Source organism: Ochotona princeps, chromosome 2 (assembly GCF_030435755.1).
Source record: "Ochotona princeps isolate mOchPri1 chromosome 2, mOchPri1.hap1, whole genome shotgun sequence".
Taxonomy (NCBI): domain Eukaryota; kingdom Metazoa; phylum Chordata; class Mammalia; order Lagomorpha; family Ochotonidae; genus Ochotona; species Ochotona princeps.
The window spans coordinates 79,416,804-79,438,649 of record NC_080833.1 but is presented as its reverse complement, the minus strand read 5'-3'; the positions used below and the strand labels follow the sequence as shown (position 1 = coordinate 79,438,649).

Below are 21,846 nucleotides of genomic sequence, written 5' to 3'. Positions count from 1 at the left end.
GACAGTTGTCAATAAGATCCCGCAGGTTGTCGGGGGTGGGGTGGGATGTTGAGGCATGCATCACCATGGTGACGTGGTGAGGTAGCCGTATGTGAGTTCAGGCCGTGTCTCAGCACCCTGGGGCTCTGAAGGTAATTTGGGCTCTGTGAAGAGCAGACATTCCAGGTCGTCGGATTGGCCTGAGAGTGCGCTGTGTGTAATTCCTCCCTGCCAGCTCTGCTTGGCAGGCTGGAGCACTCCGAGGAGGACTCCACGGGTCTTGGGGGGTGCCAGCATTCCTTTGCAGTCAGGGGATGCTGGAGCACTCCCATACTGAGCAGGTTTCTCTTTCTCTCAGCTTTCCAGGACCAGTGCCTCAAGTTCTTAGGATTCAATGACACGTTTCTCTCCTTTTGTCTTTTTGCTTCAGAAATAAAGAGAAGAGCGGTAGCCAGCCAGCCTGCCTAGATCACATGCAGGACCGAAGAGCCTTGTCTCTCAAAGCCCACCAATCGGAGAGCTACCTGCCAATTGGTAAGTTCTGTGGTGGGGGGTGAATTTGTATGGAGGAGGGTGGCAGGATGACCGCAACCTCCCACAGGCTGTGGCTCGGCCCCATGTAATCACCTGGTGTAAATGACAGGACCCCACATCCACCATGGGTGAGGGCGGGGGATTTTCAGTGTGTGGCTGGATGCAGTGCTGTCTGGGTGCCGCTGGCTCTGGGGCCTTGGAACCAGCCTTGTAGGGTTCATCCTCAGGCCATAGCTGAGCGACAAGGGGCATGGAGTGGCCAAGTAGCGCCACCTGGCATATGAACCCGATTTCTGTGATCCTGAGCCCATTTTGTGGAGCAGTGGTCTTCGTGGCCATTTGGCCTACCACCTCCTCTGCCTCCCCAGGCAGGTGGTCAGTGGCAGGGCCAGGGGGAGAGGGGAAATCCTAGCCTTCAGAGAGTCTTCTTCATCCAGTGACTAGCAGCGCCACAGGCGCAGGGACCCCAAGTAAGCGATTCTGTTACACGGGGCTGCTTCCCAGGTCTGTGTAACTGACCTTCTCCGGGCCGCAGTGGGTGTGCCCACAGCCCCTGGAAACCTGCCTCTGTGCACCTGCCACCTGCGCCTCCGTGTATCTCAAGCTCTCCCTTCAAAGCTGGCAGAGACCCACCCTTGCTTGGAGTGTGACTCAGGCCCTCGTGTGTTCTGTGGATAAAAACCCCTGTTTCCCAGGGCATGCTCAGTCTGTCCTGCTGCTGTGTGGCCCCGTCAGCCTCCTGTGACCACAAAGTCACACTGCAACCCAGCTGGAATCCAGAATTGCCCTTAAAGGATAGGGTGGGGCCCCCACTGCACCCTTAGCCTCTGAGTGTTCTAGAATGCTCTAGATGGTGGGAGGAGGGGATAGTCACACTGAAATTCCTCTTGGGGTTGAAAACCAAAACCCAAAAACACAGTGTGTGGTTGTGTCTGGTGCGTGTGAGCATGTGTGTGGGCTCTGCCTGACCTCTTTTCCTTCCACAGGCTGCAAGCTGCCTCCTCAGCCCCCCGGTGCGGACTCAAGTCCCAGCCCCAACTCCCCCGTGTTTAGGACAGGCAGCGAGCCCACCCTGAGCCCAGCCATGGTCCGGAGGGTCTCGACGGGTGCTAGGACCACGGGGGAAGCACTGAGGGGCTCAGACAGCCAGCTGTGCCCCAAGCCACCGCCCAAGCCTTGCAAGGTGCCCTTCCTCAAGGTGCCCCCCTCGCCGCACACCTGGCTCAATGCAGAAGCCAACTACTGTGAGCTGAATCCCTCCTTTGGCACAGGCTGCGACAGGGCAGCTGGCTGGTCCCCCTGCGCCCCAGGCAGCCACACCAAGCTGCCCGTACCCAAGCCCGGCGAGGGACCCAGTTCCAGGAACTCTGGCACCAGCTACTTGATCCTCGATGGTGATGATGGGGCTGGGCCTTGGGCATCACCCACCATGCAGACGGAAAAGGGGCACATGGACATGGGAGGCAGCGAGTTCGTGGCACCTCTGCTGGAGACTGTCTCCTCCTTCCGGCCCAATGACTTTGAGTCCAAGCTCCTGCCTACGGAGAACAAGCCCCTGGAGATGGCGCTGCTGAAACGCGCGAAAGAGCTGTTCACCAGCAACCACCCCCGGGTCCTCGCCCAGCACCTGCTGAGCACCGACTGCAAGGTCAGTGCTCAACTCCACTCTGGGAGGGAGGAGGTGCCCGGCCTCACTTCCACCTCACCCTTGCAAGTGCTTTCCTGCTTGGAGGAGAAAATGGCTTGATGTTAAGGTCGGGGTGGGGATTTATTTAAAATAAAGGGTGGAAACCACAGAATTGGCACAACCTTTGCCCAGCCAGGAAGCTTGCAAACTTCCCTATGGATGGAGGCAGGGAGGGAGGGCTGGCCCTGCCCTGCACCTGCCCGTCGGGCTGCTGCAGAGACCTGCTGTCACCTGGGGCTGAGCTACAACTTCAGCTGCTGCGCAGGTGGAGCTACAGCAGGGGAAATCGCAGGTGGAAATGGAATGTTGAGAGCAGCGGAGCCAGCCCGCCCTGGCGGCTTTGATCGCATCCTTCACACACCTAACAGTCCATCTTTGTGGCTCAAGCCGTCTTGAGTATAAGCATATGTAAACTGACCTTGATTTTTTTTCCCCATTACAATACTTATTTCATTAGGAGCCATTGTAAAATGCAGATGAAAAGGAAAACCGCAGGAAATCCAGTCTTTACTTAGCATAGGTAGAAGTGCTACATCCTGGTTTGCTGAGCACACAAGCGTGGGTAAATAATTGCATGCATGAAGTGTTGGAGTGTCCCTGGGCTGGGCAGACCACCCCGCATTCCTGCCCCTCCTGTCCACAGCTCCCTCATTTAGCATGGGAAAAGCATTTCTTGGTAGCTCTAGGTCCAGATCAACCCTCTCCCTTCAGAGAGACTTCCTAGCTAACTCAGCGCATATAAATGTATTTATTTAGTTTGAAAGCGTGTCTAAGAAGGAGAGACAGAGCCTTTTGCAATGGTTCACTCCCCAAATGTCCACAACGGCCAGAGCTGATCTGAACTGAAGCCAGGAGCCTCCAGGAGCCTCCTCCAGGTCTCCCACTCTCATTCTCCCAGGCTATAAGCAGGGAGCTGGATGAGAAGTAGAACATCCAGGGGGCAAACCCATGCCCTTGTGGGATGCTGGTGCTGCAGGCAGGGGATATGCCTGATATAGCACTGCATCAGTCCCACTTAGTGTTAGAGAAAATAAAGCCAGCCCCTTGAGCAGTTGAGTGACAGATAAAGCTTCAAAGGGACTTAACCCCTTCCACTCCTGGCTGGGTGAGACCAAACTGCAGCAAAGGTCAAGCATACTTAAGAGTTTCCCTGCCTGAGTCAGGAGGCAGGGTGGCAAGTCCAGTCTCCGAGCAGCACCCTAGGGGCTGGCTGAGCTGGGAGCTCCCCAGCCCCCTGCTGAAGACAGGGCTTGGAGGACCTGCTGCAGGACCTGTGCGCTTCAGTGCCAGGGTCTGGGGGTGGTCCAGGCTGCACGGGGGCAGAGAAGTGGGATATGACACCTCCACAATGAGGGCAGGAAGGACATGGCCTGCTCCCTCCACCTGCTCCTGGGTTCAGATCCTCTGCTGTGTTAGCTCCCCACCTCCAGTGACCTACAGCCAGATAAACCTGTTTGGGAGGTAACAGGAAGTCAGAGGGCTGCTCTGGTGATTATAGCAGGCCAGCCTGGTGTGCAAAGCAGCTGGGCCTGGACTTGCAGAACCTCAGAGGGGGGGTGCAGGATGGAGGTGAGCAGGTACCTGCCCACACTCTGGGTAGCCTGGAACCTTCCCTCCACTGTTGGCTCCCAGGAAGCGACACCCTGCATCTGTCCCACAGCACAAGCCGGCTGTCTTCTCTCTCATCCCTCATGGTGGGGTTTTATGCCCGTCTAGCTTCAGGTACCCCTGGAAGAGGAGCCGTTGGAATCTGAGAGCAGAAGCCAGCCTGCACTCAGCCAGCCAGGGTCCCAGGGCACGGCCGTGTGGGTCTTCCTCCTTCCCCTCTCTGGAGCCCACTGCTGTTTCCTCCTCCTCCTCTTGCTGGAACCACCAGGGATCACCAGTGTCTCTCAGAGGGAAGCCAGACGAGAACTGTTGTTCCCCCCGCCAAATGCAGCCAGTAGCCCAGTAGTACAGAGCAGGGGGACTGGGTGCAGGCGCTGGGTGGCATCTGGGCCCCACGTGCCTATTCCCACCCCACACAAAGCCTAGAGCTTGCGCCCTAGGAGAGGGCATCAGGACAGTGGGTGGCCCTGGGAGGCCTTGGAGGCTGTCAACCCAGCATTGGACAGCCCTAAGCCCAAGGCCCCCCCCCCCCTTTCCTTGTACATAGGCCCTGGCCTGGCCTCACTCACCATGTGTAGATTCTCATACCTGCTTGTCTTTGCCTGTGGCCGCTAGAAATGTGCCTTATAGCTTGGCTGACATTGCATCAGCTGCAGGCCCCTCCCACATAAGACTTAGCTGCCCAGGTGGTCACTGAGGACTTGAGGGCCAAATAGAGGATATTACAACAAAGGCATACACAGCAACTTGGCTGAGGAAAGCCACAGCAGGGAGAAGGAGGGTTCTGGAGGCTTCCATGTGAGTAACTGACCATGGGTAAGATAGAGCTGGTCAAGTGCTTTCTAGGCAAGGGAGGGAGACTGACATGCAGGTGCACGGGGGCTCCTCTGTGCCCAGGGCGGCAGAGCCAGCAAGTGGAGCCTGAGGAGCAGGGTGGATTTGAAAAGAGGACGGGGCATCCCGTCCCACCCACCCCTGCCATCCTAGGGGCTCTCTGGGCTCAGAGGCAGGTGGCTGGGAGGCCAATTGCCAACTGCTGTGCTGGCTCGAGCCCTGTGGTCCTGTGGCTCAGCCTGGGGACAGCCACACACAGCCCCAGGAAGGTGGTGGTACCACCTTTACCACCCCAGCAGCCCCCCTCCCAGTTGCAAACAGTGGCCAGTGATTCAGAACTCTTGAGGGAGGGTTGAAGGCCATTTGCAAAGTCCTTGAGAAAGTCAGAGTGGAAGCCAAGGCCCAGAGAGTTCTGGTGAGTGTACTCATAGCATAAATTCTGGGCCCTCTCCCACCCGGGATATCTAACCCTACAAGCTCATTCCCTGAGCCGGACACAACTGCCTCTGCCCAGCCCCAGAAGTTAAGGGTCAAGGTTAATGGCTTTGCAGGGGCCTCCACATGTTTTTTTTATGGTGGTGTCTTATGAAAACATCTGCTGTGCTCCTGTGCCTGGGACAGTGGAGGATGGGCCCCTGGATGGGGGAGAGGAAGGGACTGCCGTGTGCCTGTGAGTGGCTGGGCTGGATTAGTCGCTTTGCATCTGCCAGTCGCACTCTTGGTGTTCCTGTGCCTCGAGGCGTCACCGGCCTCCAGAGCGATGCTTCAGCAGAACATGTGGTTGTCCCAAGTGGCCAGCTCATACCCAACCCCATTAGCCGTGACTCCACCATGCTGGAGTGGAGTTGGTGGGGGACAGGGGTGAGAGGACAGCTGGCACCCACATATCAAAATTTTCTTTTAGGGAAACTAGCCAGGATGAGAAGAGGGTGCATTTATAACCTGAGGCTCCCCATGGGCGTACCCGGTTTGGTAGTCTGCAGGTGCGGGTGCTTGTCCCAAGCTCGGAGATGAGCACAGTGACAGCCCCGGCTGCTGGCTGAGAACAGCAGTGGCGGTGCCCAGTAGGGATGGAGCACACGCAGGATTCTTTCTCCCTGGCAGGGGTCATCCACCCCCCACATGTGGCCCATCTTTTGGTTCGCACACCACAGCAGGCTGCAGCCTGCGAAGCTTAGAGCCTGGGGTCCAGGGGTGCACCAGTCCTTTCTTTCCTCCCTGGGGTTTATGTCGTGCTGAGTATGAAACCACCCCTCCAAGAGCATGTAGGAACTGCGTTTCCCATGTCATTGTGCATTCCTTCATGCAATACAGCCAGCCCGGGGCCCAGGGCCCAGGGAGGTGAGGACCTTTCCTGGTGCCACACCTCATCCACCTCTGGCTCCCCCGCAGGTTGCCAGGATACTTGAAGTCTCTGAAGAGATGAAGAGAAATATGGGCGTGAGCTCAGGGCTGGAGCTGCTCACCCTGCCACATGGCCGCCAGCTGCGCCTGGACATCATTGAACGGTGAGCAGTGTCCTTCGCTGGTGGGCGCCAGGGCCACAGGTCTCAGTGGGAGAGGGCTGTGGCACCAAGCGACCCGCCCCAGTGCACACGGCCCTAGCCGGGTCTTCTCAGAAGCCTTGGCTGGCTGAAGATTCCTGGAGATGCACAGAGACACGGTGTGGTGATTCAGGGACAGAGGACATATTCCTGGAGGGGCGAGGCCGGTGAGAAGCCACTTACCAGGCTGGTGGCCCAGCCAGGGCCTGGGGAGCTCTTCACCTGCCACCCTCAGGCCCACCCCGAGTGGGGAGCCGCATGGCTGTGTGCACGTGGGATTCTGTGTGTGCGCAGTTCTGCATGTTGTCTTCTTGGCTTTGACCAGTAATTCAGGAGTTAAGTGGCAGCTTGTGGGAAAGACTACTAAAGACAGACCGAATGGTATTTTCTTTAGCAGTGGACCAGTGAGGGGTCAGAGGTCGGGGAGTTTGACCTTTAGCCTCCTGGACCTGCAGAGTCTCCTTACCCCCATGAAAAGCCAGTACCCTGGGTACTCACTGACATGTATGTGGTGGGGAGAATGGATTCCAGTGCTGGCTCCACTGCAGCCCCAGCTTCCTGCCAAGGTGCACCCCGCAGGCAGCAGGCGGCAGCTCAGGGATGCGGGTTTCTACCACCCAAATGGAAACACAAATTGAGTGCTTGGCTCTCGACTTCAGGCCAGCCCAACCTTGACTGTTGTGGGCATTTGGGGCGTGAGCCAGTGGATGAGACATCGTTTGTTTCTGCTGTTGTTGTCTGTCTGCCTTTCGTGCAAACACTTTTAAACAAGGAAAGTACACAATATGATGCACACATGGGAACATAAGATGTTTAGGAAATTAGCAAGACATGAAGGCATGCTTTTAAAAAGTACAAGACCACATTTGTCCATGACCATCATTTCTGGCTGTTGGGACACACACACCAAGTGAGCTTGGGCAAGACTGCCCTGTTAGGTCCCCTGTGCCCCAGCCAGTGTCCTGGACGCTGTAGTCGAGTGCCTGTGCTTTCTGTGGCGCTCTGGGTCAGCATGCTGTCCTGGCCCATCTGTCCCCCTTTCTGTGGTGGCAGAAATGCACTGTACTGGCTGTTGCCAGAGCCATGAACGACATGGGTCTTCTGGACTCTGGGAGTGCAGCTGAGACACTTTTCATATCTCACTGGCTATGCCAGGTGCCACCTGCTACATTGGGGCTGTGGCCAGTGCAGTGAATGCTGCGTTGCCAGATCCCTGGGGTGAGGGGTTGTAGACGGAGATGCATTCTTTGTATATAAACGAAATACAGTGAGCCTCCCCCCAACCCAGTGTTGCTGCTGGCCTCACAGGTGGTCCCTGGGGACCCTGTCCAAGTATACCCATTGTTTACAGAGTCCCCGGAGAACAGCTCCAACCCCCCAGATTTCCTTTTTCCTGAGACTTTTCCAGATCCTGGCCTCCAGGTCTGAGGTGTCTGAGCCTGTTCCGTGTGCCCTCAGGTGTGCCGCTGTGCAGGTTCTGGGCCTGGCTGTGGAGGGCAGCTTTGGGGCTTCTCCCAGGGCCATTTTTGACTTCCACTCTTATCAAAACCCAGTTCTTTTTTCTCCTGACAGCTGCTTGGCTGCAGTTCTGCTCTGTAATTTATTTATCATCTGAAGCTGGTATGTGGGGTCTGCCCACCAGAGCCTGGGAGTGAGCACAGGGCAGGACAGTGTGTTTACTCAAAGGCCAAGGTCATAGGGATCTGAAAGCAGTCAGTGGCATGGCCTTCTTGCACAAGAGAATCAAATAATAAAACCCTGGGCCCAGGCTGCAGATTCAGTCACCTTATGTTGTACCCAGGGGGCCTCTAGGTGGATGGTGATGGGATGAATTACATAATTACCCTCTTAGCCCACTGATGTAACAGGTCTTAGAGGAGGAGAGATGCTTAATAGGGGCCAGTAAGACATAAGGAACAATTGCAGACTTATCAGTTGAGGTAAGTGGAGCTAAGTGGCAAGAGATGGAGACCCACAAACCACAGAGGAGACACACAGTGCAGAAGGTGTGGTGCAGCTGCCACATGTGGGGTGTCTGCTCATGCCCAGCAGTGTCTTTGCATCTGCTTAGTCCCTTTGCTGACAATCCCGGCTCCCACCTTAGAGGCAGTGAGGAGCAGAGCAGAGAGCAGCTCACAGCCACCCTGCAGGTGCACACACCACGAGACGGCTGGGCTCGGGCCTGAGCTCACAAACACACCAGGCACCCATCAGGCCACTGCCTCCTGGTGTCCTGGGACAGCAAGGGATGCTGTGCACCCAGCAGAGGGAGTCCAGCCTGGAGTATCAGTCTTGGCTGTGCCCTCGGATGACAGCAGGGTCTGTTTTAGCTGCTACTCAAGGAAGCCAAGGCCCCTGCACAGCCCAGCACCACCACAGCTTGGGAGACAACAGCTGAGGCAGTTCTGACCCATGGCTCTAACCCTGCGGTGGGAGTCCCTGTGTGCACCACCTGCTAAGGGCTGACCTCATCCCCATTGGTCCTGTGGCGGAGGAGGCCTGGCTTCCTGGGCTGACTCTAGCTCAGGATGCAAGAGGGGAGGGCTGGCAGGCACAATGGGCTTCCATCCTGTTAGGGTCTGGGTTTGGCCATGCAGGCAGATTCCAGGCCTGCAGCTCTGCAGTCTGGTCCACCTCTCCAGCTTGTTCTGGCCTCCTGGGCGGGGCCTCCTTACAGCAAGTTGTCTGCCCCTTCCCTACCTCTGTGCCCTCACTGGCCTCTTCTTCCTGGATCAAGCTGATCTCCTCATTTTTCTGCTCCCAAGTTCCCCTGAGTGGAGGTGGCCCTGGGGCGTTCCCGAGGGTGATGGATATTGTATATGTGTGTGTGTGTGTGTACCAGTGTCTCCTTGGGTCTCTCTCAAGGACATAGCGTGACCCATATGCAGTTGGAGCTGCTCTCCCCTAGGGCTTTCACCTTGTCCTACCCACAGGGCCAGGTTGAACTTGACCCTATTTGGGATATCTCCAGGCCTCTGACCCGTCAGCCTGCATTGCGGGAGTGGGGTCTCTGGTAAGGCCGGCTGTCCAGGCCATCTGAACTGCCACCACCCCCAACTGCAGTGGCAGTAGTTAGACCAAAGCACTTAATCAGCTCTTAGCCCTGCCCACCCTGGAGCCTAACCCCCCGTGTCCCTGCCTCTCAGACACAACACGATGGCCATTGGTGTGGCAGTGGACATCCTGGGCTGCACGGGTTCTCTGGAGGACCGAGCGGCCACTCTCAACCGGATCATCCAGGTGGCGGTGGAGCTCAAAGATGCCATGGGGGACCTCTACTCCTTCTCAGCCATCATGAAGGCGCTGGACATGCCACAGGTAGGTGTGCATGGGCTGCGCACTGGCCTGTGCCCAGGCCCAGGGAAGGTTTGCAGCTAAGGGTGTCTCACAAGTCCTACTGAACCTCAGTGAGAGCTTCGTGGGTTCTGGGACAACCCCAGTGTTTCTGCTCTGGCTTTTAGCAGCAGTGGATGATCATGACCACTGCACGCTTCCCCCTTCGTGTTCCATGGAAGTCACGCCCATCAGAACTCCTGGGGACCTTTTAGGAGGGGACATCTGGCTAACGTGAGACTGCTTCCAGCTGGATGGTCACGGGGGACAATGAGCAGTGCACTGAGACATTCCAGGAACCTGCACTAGGGAATCCTTGGAGTGGTTTATGTCATAGTGTGGTCCTAGGGCTGACCCGCATAAAGACTCTCCCACATCCTTGGCCCACCTGCCATACCTTGTCTAATGCACCCCGCCATTTGTTTCTAAAGTGGACACTGGAACCCATCTGCTGTGAGAGATACAGCCTTTTGGAAGATGGGTGTCAAACCTTTGAAATCCAGTGGGCCTCATGGAGGACAGAAGCTGGCTCTACCACTTCTCAGTGGCTTTCTACATCCCTGGAGGCCGACTCTGAGTCCCCCGTGACAGCCCCAGAGCCGTCATGACAGATGTCCCAGCTGCTGCCTCGTTAGCACAGCTGCTTCTCAGCCACCCACAGTCCCCGAGATGCTGCCAGGGGTGCACCACGAAGCCACCAAGAAAGGCAGCATGGTCACATGTCCTGCAAGGCAGGGTGTGGCGGGGGCAAGATGTGCTTGTGCTGAGGCCGCTGTAAGCAAGAGAAACAGCTTGGCTGCTTTATCAGGAATTTGCAAGGAGGAACCAGGCCCATTTTAAAGTGCAAAATTGTAATTCTAGTGTTTCAGGCTTTCAGTTCCTCAGGTGCACCGAAATGTTGCAGGACTGATATCTGAAATAAGCGACCCACAAATTTTGCCTGTTTTCAATTCCTATCATAGGTATTTTGCAGTTCAGTGTTTTATTTCCTGTCATCTAAAACTGCCTATAACTTAGTTTGTCAGGGCCAGCACTATGGTACAGTAAGTTAAGCCACTGTTTGCAGCACCCCAGCATCCCATATGGGTGCTGGTTTGAGCCCTTGCTGCTAAATTTACGATCCACCTTCCTGCTAATGCACCTTGGACACAGCAAAGGATGGCCCAAGTGCTTGAAACCCTGCCACCACTTGGGAGACCCCGGATAGAGCTCCTGGTCCTGACTGAGCCCATCCCTGCTGTTATAGCTACTTGGGAGGGAGTGAACCAGCAAATGCAAGACCTCTCACTGCCTCTCCCTTTTTCTCTGTAACCCTGCCTTTCAAAAAAATATTAAAAAGAAAGTCACTAGCAGAGCTATAAACAGGTCTTCTATCCACTGGTCACTCCCCAAATGGCCACAAATAACTAGAACTTGCCAGGGCAAAGCTAGAGCCTGGAATTCCATTTGGTTCTCCCACTTGGGTGGAGGGGCCCACGCTCTTGGGCCATTTTCCACTGCCTTTTCAGGCACATTAGCAGGGAGCTGGTTGAGAAGTGGAGCAGCTGGGACACAAACCAGCACCCCTGTGGGCTGCTGGCTTCACAGGTGGCTTCACTGTGCTGTGCTACAGTGTCGGCCCCTCCTAGGACGTTGACAGCGAGTGTACCAGTCCCTCTGAGAGCAGTGAAGTAGATGCTTGGTGGGCTCACCTGGTTGCTGCCCCAACATCAAACTCAGTAGCTAGTGACTTGCCCCAAGACCTCCCCACCACCAGCAAGTGCTTCCTGCCTCTGGTGCATCACAGCAGGAGAGGTCAGGGCCCTGCCAAGCAAGTGGCTTCCCTGGCAAGGTTAGCCAAGGAGTTCCTGTGCATCTTCATGCAAAGCCCCCTTTCCTGCGGCTGCATGTGCCACCCTGGCTGCGAGTAGAAAGCCAGGGCCTGCATGAACAGGCCGAGCCCACACACAGAGCTGCTGTGAGAAGGCAGGGGACAAGGGTCTGTGAGCTACCAGAGGGCAGAATCATGGGTAGTCCGTGCAAGACCAGCCCAGCCCACGTACCTTCTCTTCTTGGCACACGTGGGAGCTCAGAAAGGTCAAGGACGTGTGTGCCAATCCCACCCCCTTTGGCAAGGGGAGCTTGGGTGTTCTGCTTGCTGAGCTGCGAGGTGAAGCCACAGGCTCATGAGGATGGCCTTCAAGGTGAGTGCCTTTCCTGGTCTGGAGAGCACACTCGGTTTAGGGGGCAGGAGAGGATATTAGCCAGAAGGATGTGTGCAGGTGTTAGCATCACATGGTCGGGGCCATCTCCCGTGTGCCCCAGACACCGTGTCCAAGTTCACGGGCTCACCACATCCTGGCACAACTTCCTGGGTGGCAGGCAGCTCCTCCTGAAAGCACCATGTGTGTACTCTGAGACCCAGCGCTGGCGCTTCCGGAAATACATCCTCCCCATGTGGGAAACTCTGTTGCTGCATCTTGCCAAAGTCACTTTCTAGCATCAGAGTGTCTTTAAAGCCTTGCCCGGTGGTCTCCGGTGAGTCTGATGCAGAGGCGTGAAGCTGTTTTCCATGGATTTAGGTGGGATGAGTTCCAAGCCAGGATCAGAGCAGAAAATGCAGGTGTTGGTTTTAAAAAATGTGCATGAAGCCTAAAGGCACTGTCTCTGGGCAGGAATGCAGGAGCAGGTGGTGAGGTGGGAGTTTCCTGCCTCCTATTATGTGTATCCATCACCCGTCCCCAAAGGTACACATCCCTGTGACGGTTCCAAGGAGCCCCCGTCCCCAACTGCCCCCATTTTTCCTTGCAGGTCACACGGCTGGAGAAGACGTGGACGGCGCTGCGGCACCAGTACACGCAGACGGCCATCCTCTATGAGAAGCAGCTGAAGCCCTTCAGCAAGCTCCTGCATGAAGGCCATGGTGAGCCAAGACTGGGGCTCTGGTGTCTGTGGGTCAGGGCCATTCGTGGGCCCCAGGTCACCTGCAGGCTAACATGTGGCTCACGGCAGGTGGTGGCAGGTTCGAGGTCCACTTGCTGGGAGAAGGCAGGCCGCCAGTCCGCACTTCCTGCCTTCACTCTGAGGGACGATTTAATCCTGAAAACCTTGACCTCCTGTCCCGCAGAGTCCACATGTGTTCCCCCGTGCAACGTGTCAGTCCCACTGCTGATGCCCCTCGTGACCTTGATGGAGCGCCAGGTGGTCACTTTCGAAGGAACTGACATGTGGGAAAAGAACGACCAAAGCTGTGAAATTATGCTGAACCATCTGGCTGCCGCCCGACGCATGGCTCAGGCCGCCGACAGCTACCGAGTGAACGCCGAGAGGATCCTGGCAGGTAGGGGGCGCTTTCCCGCCTGCTTCTCACTCCTCAGGGCACTTAGAATGGAAGAGTGTGGGGACCGCTGCACTAGAAAGATGAAGGCATGGGAATGTCGCTTCCCAGGATAGAGCGCTGCTTCCTCCAGGCGTGCCAGGACAGCTTTGTGTCACGTTCCCCCTCCTTTTGCATGCGCTCTAGGTCAGTGCTGCCCAGTGAGCAGAAAGCAAGGGAAAAAGAACTGAGCAGCTGGTCTACTGCGAGGACGGCTCCCTCTTATCAGTGAGGATTTGTCTGTACTTCCTGGGGCTGCCTCCCTGGTCCTCCCAGCAGCACCGTGAAGGGACCACCCCTGCGCCAGCTTCTGACGCATCCTGCATAGTGTTGGGCGGAGTGTTGGGTAAACTCAACCATGGGAATAGAAAGCAGCTGTCCCAGTTGGCTTGATAAACACGCTGAACAGACAGTGTGCACTCAGTGTCTTGCTACAGGACTGTTCACATATGTAAAGGGCAGATAACTGCATGGAGAGATGTTCAGAGTATTAATAATTAGGGAAATGGTGAAACTACAGCAAGGGACCACACACTCACTAGAGGGGCTCACAGTAATGGCAAAAGGAAGGCTTGACAGTTAAACTGGAGCCTTACTATGTTGCCAGTGTGGATGTAGACTGGGCCAGCCATTTTGAAATACTTAGTGTGATAGTTTCTTTAAAAGTAAACCCAAACCTACCACATGACCCTGTGAGTCTACTAGAGAAGTGAGAACGCAGGTGCACACACATTCAGGTTATTCATAGTACCCAGAAACTAGAACAATCCAAAAGTCCATCATTTAGAGATGCACTGAACAAGACACAGTGTGCCCACATACAGGATACTGTGGGCAACAGAAACAAAATGAACTGTTGGAAACAAGCAACATGTCAAAAACGTCATCTTAACTGACACCAGTAAGTTCCTGCTGCATTTATATTAAACTTTCAGGAAAGGTCAAGCAGCGACAGCAGAAAGTGAGGTACCCATGTGGTGTGGCAGCTAGGATCGGCCACAGGGCACAGGGGTGGGGTTGCTGTGTCACTGTGTTGGAACTGTAGATCCTCAAGGGTGGGGCCCTGTCATCTCCCTCTGACTTTCTTAGTTTTATTGCTTGAAAACATACTTGCGGGACCAGCGCGGTGGCCTAGTGGCTAAAGTCCTTGTCTTGAATGCATCAGAATCCCATATGGGCGCTGGTTCTAATCCCGGCAGCTCCACTTCCCATCCAGCTCCCTGCTTGTGGCCTGGGAAAGCAGTTGAGGACGGCTCAAAGCCTTGTGACCCTGCACCCATGTGGGAGACCCAGAAGAGGCTGCTGGCTTTGGATTGGCTCGACTCGCTGTTGTGGCCACTTGGGGAGTGAACCAGTGGACAGATCTTCCTCTGCTTCCCTCCTCTCTGTATATCTGACTTTGCAATAACGTTAAATAAATAAAAAAAAAAAAATACTTGCAAGACACAGATTTTGGATCTTCTGGTTCACTCCCCAAGTATCACCAACAGCCCCAAAGTAGGGGCCCAGTCACTCCTGGGGGGGAGTGGTTGGTGGTGGTGCATAGTAGCAAGGAAGTTGGCCTGGAAGTAGAGCTGGGTCTTGAAACCAGGCAGATGCAGACAGCCCAAGAAGTGGACTTTTCTGTTGTGCCACAACACCCATCCCATATTTTGAGCCTGCTTTCAAAAGATAGGACCCAAGTTTTCAGTCCAGTTTTGGGCAGAACTAAAAGTTCACTTTTGTTTTGCTTAGGTTTCCAACCAGATGAAGAAATGAGTGAAATCTTCAAGACAGAGTTTCAGATGCGGCTGCTGTGGGGCAGCAAAGGTGCCCAAGTCAGTCAGGCGGAGAGATACGAGAAATTTGGCCAGATCCTCACCGCCCTCTCACGGAAACTAGAGCCTCCGGCCGCAAAGCAGTCCGAGCTCTGAGACTTCGGTGGGGAACCTTAGCCCCTCGTTCCAGGCTTTTCCAGCAGCTTCCCTGGGAAGACCTGCCAATGATCATGTGCATATCTGACAATATACAAGCTTTTAGTATCCATGGGATATTAAATGTGTAAGTTGCACAGAGCACACTTATTTATGAACGGTTTAAAAATTACTACTGATTTTTAAAATGAATGATAATTTATTAAGGTAACTATCGCTAATGCTGATCAGCACCAATAAGAGAAACCCCAGCTGTGTTAGCTGGTTGCTTTCTATAACTACAGTATTTGATCATTTTAGTTTTAATTCCATCTCCAGTAAGTGTAAATAGAAGTTTTTTTTAAAGCATGAAACATCTCAGAAGGTATCAGTTATATGATATTCTTTAAATGAATATGAGAAATGTAAATATTAATGAATGAAAATATATCTTTTTGTGAAAGAGTTGTATTTAGTCTCTTTACTATGAAATAACTCAGTAGTTCTACCTACTTGACTCCTGTCCTTCCTGTGGGGGATGCTAGCAACCACAGGACTTGATCATGGGGGTTTCTCCCATACCGTCCGATCCAAACCAGTCCATCACCCCACAGACTCCAGCGCCAAACCCATTAATTTAAGTTCCCACTGCTGAGTACCATAACTGAGACTTTGGCAGCCATGCCTTTAGGGGACCTCAGCATCCAAACTCATCTCCAAGCCACAGTAGGTGCCGGCTGCCGTAGCCACAATGTTCTGAAAGGCAAAAGGCAAAGTGCAAGGAAGTGGTGTGGGAAACTCAAGGTTTCTGGGTAATAGACAGAATGAACAGTGAGGCAATACAGTTTGGGCTCCTGGGGACCTGGGTTCCCACCTCAGCTGCAGTGCTTGCAACGGCCCTTGGACTTCAGTCAAGTTCATGTCATCAGATCTCTGGCACAAACAGAGCCGTGGTACTAGACGCTGTACTTCATGCCTGTTTCTCACTATTTCAACACATCCAGCTGTGACCACCTCCTCTCCAGCTGGTAAGCACAGGCTTGTTCTAGGCTTCTGACTCCCTGAAGGGGTGCTTTATAACTTCTCAGTATCTCTCAAGTTTTTTCTATTGTATAAAATTTGAAATACAACCTCTTAAGATAAAATTCTCACTGCCACCAACTGTCAAACATTTAGCAATTTGCTGTCTTATTTCCTAAATAATATCGGCACCCTACCAAGTTTTTTTTTTAAAGATTTATTATTATTGGAAAGCCGGATATACAGAGAGAAGGAGAGACAGAGAGGAAGATCTTCCATCTGATGTTTCACTCCCCAAGTGAGCCGCAACGGGCCGATGCGCACCGATCCGAAGCCGGGAACCTGGAACCTCTTCCGGGTCTCCCACGCAGGTGCAGGGTCCCAAAGCATTGGGTCGTTCTCGACTGCTTTCCCAGGCCACAAGCAGGGAGCTGGATGGGAAGTGGAGCTGCCGGGATAAGAACTGGCGCCCATATGGGATCCCGGGGCATTCAAGGTGAGGACTTTAGCCACTAGGCCATGCCGCCGGGCCCCCCTACCAAGTTTTATATTCATCTTTTTTTCAAACAGACTGAAAACATCACTGTGATGCTAAATATTCCTTTAAAATGTATACTTACTGGTTACAGAAACTACACTGTTGGGGCCAGCATTGACTTAGTGGGTAAAGCCACTGCCTGCAGTGATAGCATCCCATAAGGAGACCTATTTGAGTCTCAGCTGCTCCACTTCTAATCCAGCTCCCTGCTAATGTGCCTTGGAAAGCAGCAGCAGGTGATCCAAATGTTGGGTCCCTGTATCCTTGTAAGATAACTGAAGGAAGCTTCTGGCTCCTGACTGGCCCAACTCCAGCCATGTGGCCATATGGGGAGTGAATCAACAGATGGGAAGACACCTGTGTGTGTGTGTGTGTGTGTGTCTGCAATTCTGCTTTTCAAATAAAAATGTAAACCTTAAAAAAAAAAGGAAATTAAATTGTAACTTGACCATCACCCTAATGTGGGTCAACCTAAACATGCCTACTAGAACCAAGTATGAGATACTGACAGATCTTCCATCCACTGAGTCACCCTCAAAATGCCCACAACAGCTGGGGCTGGGCCAGGCTGAAGCCGGGAGCGAGTGGCTCTCACGTGGATGCAGGGAACTTAGGCACTTAGGCTAGCAGCCACCGCCTCCCAGGGGTATTAGCAGACTAACTGGAAGCAGAGGCAGGACTCACATGCAGACACTCCAAGATGAGCGCGTCCTACCCAGTTGCTTCACCCTGCTGCTTCACCTCTCCTATTTTTAGGATGTATCATTTTTGTTTTGTTTGTTGCAAAAAAAAAAAAAAAAAAAAACACCCTACAGGGGGAGGGGTCAGCACAATAAAGGCTAATCCTCTGCTTGTGGCCCCCAGCATCCCATACAGGCACCTGTTTGTACCCTGATGGCTCGGTTTCTAATCCAGCTCCCTGCTTATGGCCTGGAAAAGTAACAGAAGATGGCCCAAATCCCTGGGCCCTGCACTCATGTACAAGACCCAGAAGCTCCTGGCTCCCAGCTTCAGATTGGCCAACTCTGGCCATTGTGGCCATTTGGGAGTGAACCAGTGGATGGCAAGATTTCTCTAGTCTTTCCTTCTCTATTTCTTTTACGTAAAATAGATTTTTTTTTTCAAACCATAAATAGCACACTTATTCTTGGAGCAATAGGTGGTTTAGATGCTCTTAGAAGGTCCTTTTGCCGTAATATAATGGAGTGAATTGTAGTAAGCACACCTTTTAATGTCCTGTTCTTGACAGAATAGCAATCTCCAAGAAACAAACCTCCCCTCCTTACTTCCCCCCAATAGGTACAGCAAATTTAAATCAACTCAGGAAACTTTAAAAGCTGGGGGGACCTGGAGGCAGCTACTTAGCATCAGTTCAGGGAATGGAAGACTGTCTGAGACGAACTCCACATGAGATGCCTCCATTAAGTCTAGATCCTGAAGGATCCTGTTGCTGGGCAGAGGAAGACATCCTCTGAGGCTCCCAGGCATGTTAATCAGTGAGACCCCTAGAGACAGACCCAGGAGGAGCTATGTAAGACGGGACTCACAGGGGGACTTGGCCTGCGTGATGATGAAGGCCACGAAGTCCCATGACAAGCCAATAGCAAGCTGGGATACCAGTAGCATGGCTCGGTCCAAATCCAGTACCTTAGATACCAGGGAAGCCAATGGTGTTACTCAGTCCTTGCAAGGCCCAGGGCCAGGAAGCCTGAAGTTCCAAGAGCAGGAGTGTTCCAGCTCCCAAAGACAATTCCCCTTGCCCTGCCTTCCTGCCTTGTGTGGGTGCCAGCTGACTGAATAATGCTATGCACACGGAATGTGTATCTTCCCCCGAGTCACCCATCTCAGGGAACACCCCTGCAGCTACACTCAAAGGTAATGCTTTCCCCACCTCCACACAGTCCTTGGCTCAGTCAACACCTAAAATGAACCATCAATTCCAGAACAAAGCCTACCTTCCTGTGGCACTCGCAAAGGAAATTAATTATGAGGAAGATAGCCTTGGCACATAACCCAGTGGAACAGAGTAGAGAACCCAGAAATAAATTCACATACTTATACCCAATTGATCTTTAACAAAGGCAACAAGGACACTCAGGGGAGAGAGCCTGTTGGTGCTGGGAAACCTGCGTATCTACATACAAAATAAAGAAATCAGACCTATATTTTTATCTTACCATATAAAAAAATCAACTCAAAATAGATGAAAGCCTTAAGTGTAATGCTACAGGAAAACTCCATGACACTGGTCTGGGCCAAAAATTCTTAGCTACAACTCCAAAATCATAAGCAACAAAAGCCAAAAAATTAGCAAACAGAATTATACTAAACTACATAACCCAACCTGAGCAAAGAAAACCATTAACACAATGAAGAGACAACTACTGAATGGGGGATATCTGCCAACTCTTCACTCAATAAGAGATTGGCATTCAGAATATAAAAGGAACAGCAAAAGGGAGATTTTAACATGGGCAAGTCAGTTGCAAAAACATTTCGCAAAGACAACATATAAAGGGAAGTAAGTATGAAGGAGCTACAAAAACTTTGTGGGAAATAAAAGGTAATTTAATGCATTTCCCATGAACTTTCTGAAGAAATATGAAAAATGGCCCACATCACTTTTCAGCAGGGAAATGCAAATTAAAGCCACACTGGGATGCCATCATCTCAACCCAGACAGGCTGTCTGTTATCAGAAAGATGAAAAGCAAACGCGGGTGAGGATTCACAGAAAGTGGAGCTCTCCAGCACCGTGGGTGGGCATGTAAATTAGCAGAGTCATCATGTAAAACAGTATGAAGAGTTCTCAAAATGCTAGAAATAGAACTGCCACAAGAAACAGCAGTCCCACTTGTGAGGTTTGAAAAGCTCACGGAAAATGTGCTTCATCTTTTCATTCTGCCTTTTCCTGAAGGCGTGGCAGCTCCCTTCCACGTCCACAGGACATGCACTCACAGCAGCACCGTCACAACAGCCCAGAGACACAGTCAACCTTAGGTGGCCAGCAGCAGATTCCCAAAGAAGGACACACACCGTGGGGCATCTTTCTGCCACAGCACGAATGAAATCCTCTCATGGTTGGAACTACAGGATGTGTGTTAATGAGGTAATTCATAAAACATTCTCATTTATATGCAGAATCTAAAAAATTGACCTGCAGAGGTAGAAAACAGCAGTTTACAGAGGCTGGGAAGGGTGAGGGTGAAGAAAGAATGGAGAGAAGTTATTAGGTGCAGGGGTCCAGCTGGGAGGAATAACATTATTTTCTATAGCACAGATTAACCATGGCTGAAAACAACTATTTTATTTTATTATTTTTTATTTGAATGGCAGAGTTACAGACAGATGGACAGAAAGAGATCTTCTATCTGCTAGTTCACTCCCCCAAATTACCGTAATGGCCAGAACAGAGCCTTTCTGGAGCCAGGAGCAAGGAGCCTCCTCCAGGTCTCCCCCACGGACTTGAGCCAATCTCTGCTTCTCTCCCAGAGCAAGCAGAGAGCTTTCATGGATCAGAACATGAACCAGTGCCCATATAGGATGCTGACACAAAAGGCTGAGGCTTAGCCTACTATGTCATGTCTTACTTATCTCCTCGAAGAAGCTATTTCTAAAGGGCCAATAGAGAATCCTGTTTCCAACCCAACCCATAGATGTCTGCACTGGGAGATGAGCCAGTTTCTCTGATCTGATCACTATACATTTGTAGATATACTAAAATGCCACGCTGCACCCTATAAACATGTATAAGCATTACATATCTATTAAAAATCTACTTCCAGTAAATGGAGTCTTAAGGAGCATTTGCAAACACAGACCTGTTCTCACACACTGACCTGGAGTAACAGTCAAAAAGCCAAAATCACAAAACTGATCTTGCGGGTTGGCAGTGTCCAGCAGGCATGGCTCGGTCCCACCAGCTCCTCACGCTATGATATTTAGGAAACTGTTCGACATTTCATGTATGACAGTGATCCTGCTGAGCAGTCAAAAAAGGACAAATTTTTTTAAATAAAGGATTCGTGAACTGGTTGAGCAAGAAAAAAATAATCCCTTACCTCACCGAATAAATCGTTAGCACTTTTAGAAGAAAATACAGACTATCCCTTAAACATTAAATACTGCATTATCGTGAAAAGCTTCTATTTATTAAAAGCCATCTTAGAGAAACAGAAAGCAGAGAAGCTAGTCACAGTACACTAATAAAGGCCTGTCCAGCAGGCAGCCTCCAAAATGGCCTGACACCCACCTTCCACCTGCGGGCTCCGGCCTCCCTGCGCAGGCGTGGTGTGGCGTGTCTGAGGCTGGCACAGGAGAAGGCTGCACTCTCTTCTCAGTCGCCAGGAAGCAAAGGGCCATGCTGGACGCATCCGAGGGGCAAGGCACCGAGGCCTCCAGAACTCACGGGCAGGATCCAGCTAGTAAGATTTCCCAGCCCTAGGCAAAGCCTTGCAGTGACAGCTCACAGTGTGACTGCAACCGCAGAGAAGCTAAAATCAAGTGCTATGAAGCACAATGAAAAACAGCACTCAGTGAGCACCCTTCATACATTAAAAAAGAAAAAAAATCCCAAGATTAACAGGGAAAGACAACCACAGCGGGGTGAGGGCGGGAAGGGACAACTCACCAAACAAACAGCAGGGTAAACGGAGCCAACAGGAGAAGATGCGTCCTTTCACAGCCTTTTCTACTGATCAAAAGTTGAGAAGTCTGACTCCTAAGTGAAGGCAAGGGTCAGGAACACTGGTCATCCTTAGACAAGGATTTTCAGGGTACGAACTGTGGCAGTAAATTTAAAGGGAAGATGTGGCATTATCTTTCAAAACTGAAAAATCGATATAATCCATAACCTAGCAGTTCCATTCCCTGGTATAGATTTCAGACAAATTCTTTTTTAAAAAGATTTATTTTTTAACATTTTGATTGGAAAGCCAGATATACAGAGGGAGGACAGAGAGCTTCTTTCTGCTTATTCACTCCCCAAGTGGCCACAATGGCCAAAGCTGAGCCGATCCAAAACCAGGAGCCAGGAGCTTCTTCTGGGTCTCCCACATGGATGCAGGCTCACAAGGCTTTGGGCCGTCCTCGACTGCTTTCCCAGGCCACAAGCAGGGAGCTGGATGGGAAGCAGGGCTGCCAGAATTAGATCCGGCGCCCATATGGGATTCCAACATGTCCAAGGCAAGGACTTAAGCCGCTAGGCTACTGCACCAGGCCCAGAGAAACTCCTGTATCAGTTAACACACACATGGGTGTACACAAGCTCACTACTTATAGCCGCAAAATTCAGGCAACAGTACAACAGGAAAGACTGCATCTAATGCACAATGAAATGCCATTCATAGTAAAATGAGCCACATGTAAACATGGATACATCTTACAACACTGAATGAAAAACCAAGTCTCAAGACACATGGAGTATTACAATATGACATGTAGAATGTTGTTAATATCAAAATAACTGAGGTTGATATTGTGGTGTTCCATATTAAGACACTGCCTGTGATGCCAGCATCCCAC

The 21,846-nt window shown here is 52.2% G+C and overlaps 2 protein-coding genes across 7 annotated transcripts in view; one reads left to right on the top strand and one right to left on the bottom strand.

The window, feature by feature from the left end:
• Nucleotides 1-15,229, top strand: part of BCAR3 (BCAR3 adaptor protein, NSP family member) — a 179,123-nt gene extending 163,894 nt beyond the window's left edge. For all 5 annotated transcript variants that reach the window (XM_058659260.1, XM_058659259.1, XM_004582041.3 and 2 more), the window contains 7 exons: nt 410-513; nt 1,500-2,161; nt 6,035-6,150; nt 9,333-9,504; nt 12,310-12,421; nt 12,626-12,838; nt 14,609-15,229. In XM_058659260.1, the coding sequence (XP_058515243.1) occupies nt 410-513; nt 1,500-2,161; nt 6,035-6,150; nt 9,333-9,504; nt 12,310-12,421; nt 12,626-12,838; nt 14,609-14,787 (1,558 nt within the window). In that variant the 3' untranslated portion in view covers nt 14,788-15,229. The remainder of the gene's footprint in view (nt 1-409; nt 514-1,499; nt 2,162-6,034; nt 6,151-9,332; nt 9,505-12,309; nt 12,422-12,625; nt 12,839-14,608) is intronic.
• Nucleotides 15,230-15,282: 53 nt separating this feature from the next.
• Nucleotides 15,283-21,846, bottom strand: part of FNBP1L (formin binding protein 1 like) — a 129,545-nt gene continuing 122,981 nt past the window's right edge. For both annotated transcript variants that reach the window (XM_058659280.1, XM_058659292.1), the window contains exon 15: nt 15,283-15,522. In XM_058659280.1, the coding sequence (XP_058515263.1) occupies nt 15,464-15,522 (59 nt within the window). In that variant the 3' untranslated portion in view covers nt 15,283-15,463. The remainder of the gene's footprint in view (nt 15,523-21,846) is intronic.